General features: G+C 38.2%; 1 protein-coding gene across 1 annotated transcript; it reads left to right on the plus strand.

Moving 5' to 3' along the window:
- Positions 1-1,570: 1,570 nt before the first annotated feature.
- Positions 1,571-5,000, plus strand: GDF2 (growth differentiation factor 2). Its single transcript, XM_010147892.1, has 2 exons — positions 1,571-2,153; positions 3,829-5,000. Exons 1-2 carry the CDS (start codon positions 1,808-1,810, stop codon positions 4,767-4,769), a joined length of 1,287 nt encoding a protein of 428 aa, XP_010146194.1. The 5' UTR covers positions 1,571-1,807; the 3' UTR covers positions 4,770-5,000.
- The last annotated feature ends 1,236 nt before the right edge of the window (positions 5,001-6,236 follow it).

The raw sequence follows: 6,236 nt of genomic DNA on the forward strand, positions 1-6,236 counted from the left end.
ACAAAAACAGTCAGAGAAAATGTCTTATGTGACTAAAAAGCACAGTCTGTTTATTTTATCAGAAAGCAAACTGAGAAGTAACTTGATTACACTGTACAAGTACTCTGACAGAGAGAAAATGCCAGCACTATGGGGCTCCTTAAGCCAGATGGAAAGTTAAAGAACTGCTGTCTAGAAAGTGAAGCCAGGCACAATGAAATAATAAATGAAGCACCACCTTTTTTAAGTGTAACAATCTTTTACAGTAAGTTCTACAAAAATTGAAGAAATCTTCTATCTTTGACATCTTCAGATAAGTTCTGGAGAACCTTAAAAAGCTATGTTTTAACCAAACACAAGTAATTGGGCTCCACATGCAGGTAGGAAACACAAAGGCCTTGAGTACAAAAGTCTTGCTATGCAGGAGACCAGGATCAATGCCTAATAGTCCTTTCTGACTTCGCACCACAGGAATATAATGAACCAGAACCTCAAATCCCCGTTGTCACCTGAACAGACACATAAGTGAGTATTTGAGAAGCCTGGGCTCACTCTAAACACTGTCTGTGCACTGCTAGAAAACTGGAGAAGAATGGCCGGAAAGAAAAAAATCTTGTCTGCACCTCTGCAATGAGATTTTTTTAACGTAAAAGCTCATAATACTATTCAGGCTTTATGGCACATGTACAAAATGGGCTGAGTTGTACTTAGAAAAAATGATACATTAATAGCATGAATAGAAGTTGTGTATCATTAGATTAAATCATAACACATTCATTAAGATAAGTAGCAAGTGATATTTTTATCTATAAATAAACTAGGGGCTTTTTCTTCTGTATCATGAGAAATTCTATCAACAGTCTTGTATTTTTGTCTTGGCTCATTTTTCTCATGGATAACAATATCTTTGTAGCTAACCTTCTGTATCTCCATGGAGAACTTTTACTTTCCATGCGACCTTAGAAGGCCTAATTCCGTCTACATTTTCAGGTGACTGAAATTACGACTGGTTGTTCTTGCACTGGATTGACCATCAAGAATCAAAGAAATACATTACATAAGATACTATACAAACTAGACTAAATTCCCATACACCAAAGGAATCAAACTGAAAATGGACAAGCCTGCAAACAACATGAACCAAACTTGACACAAAACAGATATTTCGCTGTGTACAAACAATAGCTCTTGGCTGATAAACGGAAAGAAGTTTTAAGGTTGTTTGTACTGTCATAAGATCATGTCTGGCAGAATCACAAGTTTCTGTCAAATGGTCGGGGATTTTCTGACAGCATGTGATGGGACTATAATAAAGATTTGTGAGATGTAATTTATTAATAGATGATAGAACAATTTTATTCTAGATCTCTATTTTCTAGTCTTGATGAAAACAGTGTAATCTTCTACATGCCTAAGAAAGCTTCTCTCTGTGTTGGCAAGGAAATGATAAAAGAGTGTAATTAAGCAACGATGACCCTAAAGTGAAATGCGGATTCTTTACAATATACAATGTCCTTCCCACCAGCCACATGTGTTTGTCAGATGTTTACAGAATCTTCATTAACTAAGAGCTTTGCTAGATAACAGAAGCTGAAGCATGGCATCAATGACTCTGATAAGGGCAAGTGTACAACCAATCTGCTTGACAACTGACAAGAGGCTGGGGTTTGAAGCAGACTGCAAAAAGAACATAAGAAAGTGATTTGCAAGGGACATTCCAGTTGTTTGCCTTCCATCTCCTTTCCTTTGTTTGTAATGAAACGAGATTTTTAAGCAGCTAAAATACCCTTGTCCCCTTGCCTCATCACAGAAATTAAATATAGAAGAAATGCATTATTTTGGAGTATTAGCTGCACTGTCTGTTTTCAACATCATTGCCTGCTTGACAAGAGGCAAGCCTTTGGAAGACTGGGACAAGTTATCAGCTATGAGAAAGTCTGATGCACACTTTCACAATCCTGGGAAAATAGAAGATGAGACTCATTTTGACATTAAATCTTTCCTGGAGAATATGAAGATGGATTTACTAAGGAGTTTGAATTTGTCAAAAGTCCCATCACAGGAGAAGACCAAAGAAGAACCACCACAGTTCATGATCGATTTATACAACAGATATGCTGCAGACAAGTCCTCCATCCCTGCATCTAATATTGTAAGGAGCTTCAGTACTGAAGGTAGGAAAAGTCCTAAGTATGTGGACTAGAATTTCTGAAGGAGTAAGTGGATAGTAGGTACTCAGATTCTTCTAAAATTCAGAGGGAACTGAGTGCCTAACTTCCACAGATCCTTTAGACATGAAACAGATAAAAATTTTGAATTGTAGTCTTGCTCTGTAGTTTCAATCTTTAAGAAAATGCAATTACCCTTAGTTCTCTTCTTTGACATTTTTACTGTAAATACTATCTTCTCATACTTGTCAACTGAGAATAGGCACTGAATAACAGGGTTTATGTGAACCATGTCTCAAAGCTAGAGATTTGGGACTGAAATTTAATGACAGAATGCAAACTTTGGTCATCCATAACCGAGCTATCCATACTAGAGATCTCTTCTTTCATGTGGGCTCTTCTCATACTTCAAAACCACAGCAGCCAACTGAGAAATGTGCCTCTGGATCCAAGCAAGGAATAGCAGTGCTCCCCCAAAATTCTGGTTTAGATGGAAAGATTTATATCGAAAGACGTAGTCAAGCTTATTTCAACTAAAAAAAAAAAAAAGACCTTTAAAAGCTCCATCAAAAGAAACAGTAAAAAAGTTAGAAGCAAATTCAATCCTTCTGTTAAAAATGAGACAGGGAGAAACAAAGACTCTGTTTATATGAAAAATAGGCATACAGAGGTAAGACAGAACTCCAAATTCCCAAATTAGTGCCTGAAATGGAAACCTTAGCAGTATTAGCTATAGTTTCCTTATCTCACTCTCTTCTCCGATTGCTTTAGTGGGTAAACATTACGAAGAAGTGTCAACGTTAGCCAATTTAAATTGCTCTAAAATCCAATCATGATTGAGTAATTATCTTACACTGATCATCAAACAGACATCAGTCAGTGATGACATTTAACATTACTGATCCGAACTTCTAGCCAAGTATCTGCCCCTCTCAAGGCAGAGTTGCTGGTACTGCACATCCCTTTGCAGAATCAAAACCCAAACAAAACCCACCCAAATTCGGTGAGTCCAGCCTGGAACAGACCTGGGCATGAAAGGCTGTTTATGACCAAGTCTCAATTTAGACAGACCCTGAAGCTACAGTTCAGGATTTTCAGCAACTTTTCTATTTCCCCAAACTCCCAGTATTCCAAGCTGGTTTCAAAGTTATTTGAAGACAACAAAACCCTCAACCGAGCTAAGTCTTAGAGACACTTGAATGTGTAGTATACTTCTCTGTGTTAGGAGAGCAGTTCATCCTATTGCATGATATGTGTAGCAAATTCATAGAAATTTTTAGAAATTCTTTGTGTAAAAATTTCTTTAGAAATTGCTAAATCTGAACACTCCCCAAATGCCTTATTTACATACTTACTACTGACAGCATCATTTACAGCTTGTTCTAGGCAGACTCTACAATCTCCTCCACATATTCACCTGGCTATGCAATCTTGATGAAAATACTACCAACACCAGTGGCCTCCATTTCCAGTTTTCATTCCCTGCCCTTGAAACTTAGTGAGAAGACAGGCTTTTGTTATCGGTTTGGGGTTTTTTTTTTGGTTTGGTTTGGTTTGGTTTTGTTTTTTTATGCTGGGTAGCCATGCTCTTATTTTACCCCCAAAATACATCCTGAGTCTTTTAACAGAAAGTTACTTAGTCAGAAGCACTGTAACCACATGTTTTAATTTCCTATTGCAGATGTCGTTTCTTTAGCTTCACCAGAAGAAAATACATTTCAGAAACACATCTTGCTCTTCAACATCTCTATTCCACGATATGAGGAAATCACCAGAGCTGAACTGAGAATTTATATCTCCTGTCACAGGGAAGTTGTGTCTCTCTCTAGGCTGGAAGGCAACATGGTCATTTATGATGTTCTAGATGGTGGCCACTGGGAAAGCCCAGAAAGTACCAAATCTTTCCTTGTCTCCCACAATATCAGGGAGTGTGGTTGGGAGATGTTTGAAGTGTCCAGTGCTGTGAAGAGATGGGTCAGGGCAGACAAACTGAAGACTAAAAACAAGCTAGAGGTCGTTATAGAGAGTAAGGTTCTGGGTGGCTTCAACTGTGGGAAGCTGGATATTAGTGTTACCCCTGACACTAAGAATCTGCCCCTGTTAATAGTGTTCTCCAATGACCGCAGCAATGGGACAAAAGAGACCAAAGTGGAGCTCCGGGACATGATTGTTCATGAACAAGAAAGTGTGCTAAAGAAATTAGGAAAGAACAACACTTCATCTGAAGAGGAAGAACAGAGAGAAGAAAAGGCCACTGCTGGGCCCCACCAGCATTCCTCCAGAAGCAAGAGAAGCATTGGAGCCAACCATTGCCGGAGAACTTCCCTCCATGTGAACTTTGAAGAGATTGGCTGGGATTCCTGGATCATTGCACCAAAAGATTATGAGGCTTTTGAGTGCAAAGGAGGTTGCTTCTTCCCTCTGACAGATAACGTTACCCCAACAAAACATGCTATTGTTCAAACTCTGGTGCATCTCCAAAACCCAAAGAAAGCTTCCAAGGCCTGTTGTGTTCCAACCAAATTGGATTCAATCTCCATTCTTTATAAGGATGATGCTGGCGTGCCCACTCTGATATATAACTATGAAGGGATGAAAGTGGCAGAATGTGGCTGCAGGTAGTATACAAGGCAGAATCTCTAAGAATATCCCTTTTTTCTGCTCTGTGTAAATCTGTACATTAGTGATGCAAATGAAAATCCTTGCAAATAAGGTTTGGAGCAGGGCACGGGCTGGTTGTAGTTGTTGCTGCTTGTTTTAAAGAAAAACTGGCATTTAAAGAACAATCATTGTAAATAGCCTGCATTATATATCATGGCAAAGTGAATACTGGATTAAAATATTGTGAGATTGAATGAACTACATATTCTTGGGCAACAGGGACACAATTTGAATAACTTATTGCAACTTTTCTGTTTAATTGATTCTATTTAGGTCACAAACCAAAGGATTTCCAATGGGGATTTAGGATGTCCTAAAAATGTTTAATAGGTATTGAAATCTAATCCTCTCAGCCATCTCTGACATTTTCAACTTCTGTAAAACCCAGTAAAAAGAAATAAGTCTGCATGGTAAAGTCAGGATTCTAAGTCCTGCAAGCCTTTTCTCATATCTGTAATCTCAGAGGTTTTTACAGGCAAATTATTTATTCCTGTAAGTGAAGATTTGCAGTATTCAAAACAGAAGAGACTCTCAGTCTTATTTAATTCCCAAGTTTCCTTCTGTGGGTAGCAGGTGCCTCGGTTTTAGCCTCCTTATCCTCAATGTCCCTATTTTTACCCCTTTATGGCACATTCTTGAATGATAAGAAGTGCAGCCTTCCGCTTCTAAGACACTGTTTCCTAGGAGGAACTGCAGCCCTTATCTCTGCACAAAGATAAGAAGCCACTTTGACCTACTGCATATTCTTAGTATTTCTTTGCAAGAACATACAGTCAAAAGATGTTCAGCCTTAGAAGCTGTATCCTAAAAGCAGTGGGGGTTAGCAGGGCTCAGCACTTGTGAAAAGCCCAGGCTACTTATTCAGAGGCCTAAATACTTTCTTTGGAGTCTGACGTTAGGCTCCATTTTTAAAAAATATTCTTCTTAAGAGAAACTCTATTTTACATAAAAAAATCTTTCACCCCTTAGAAGTCTGGCAAAAACTGAAAACTTCTGTGTTCTATGAGACTTACACTGCTGTATGGGAAATATACTATCATACAATAGTTCTCCTGACTTCAGTTGTATTTTCACTAAAAAAAGAACCCATCTTTCCTGGAATTAAAGTAAACTTCCTTTGATTCTAATGAATGTTTTGCCCATACGAGAACAACGTGTCTTCTGTGGTTTCAGGTGATAGGTGTAAGTGCTGTACAATGCCACCTTGGTCCATCTCACTTTTAGTCCTCCATCATCTCACACACACAGACACACAAAATCTATCAGAGAACACTTTTGATCCAAACTAATGGCAAAATACACATCTGTTCAAAATAGTGAATATCGATAAAGAAAAAATCTAAATAGTAACAATGTATGGAAGCAACAGGATTTAAATGGATACATATGTTTTAAATTAGGGCAGCCTGTGGGCAAGACGAATTCATT

Source organism: Eurypyga helias, unplaced genomic scaffold (genome assembly GCF_000690775.1).
Source record: "Eurypyga helias isolate BGI_N326 unplaced genomic scaffold, ASM69077v1 scaffold40422, whole genome shotgun sequence".
Taxonomy (NCBI): Eukaryota; Metazoa; Chordata; class Aves; order Eurypygiformes; family Eurypygidae; genus Eurypyga; species Eurypyga helias.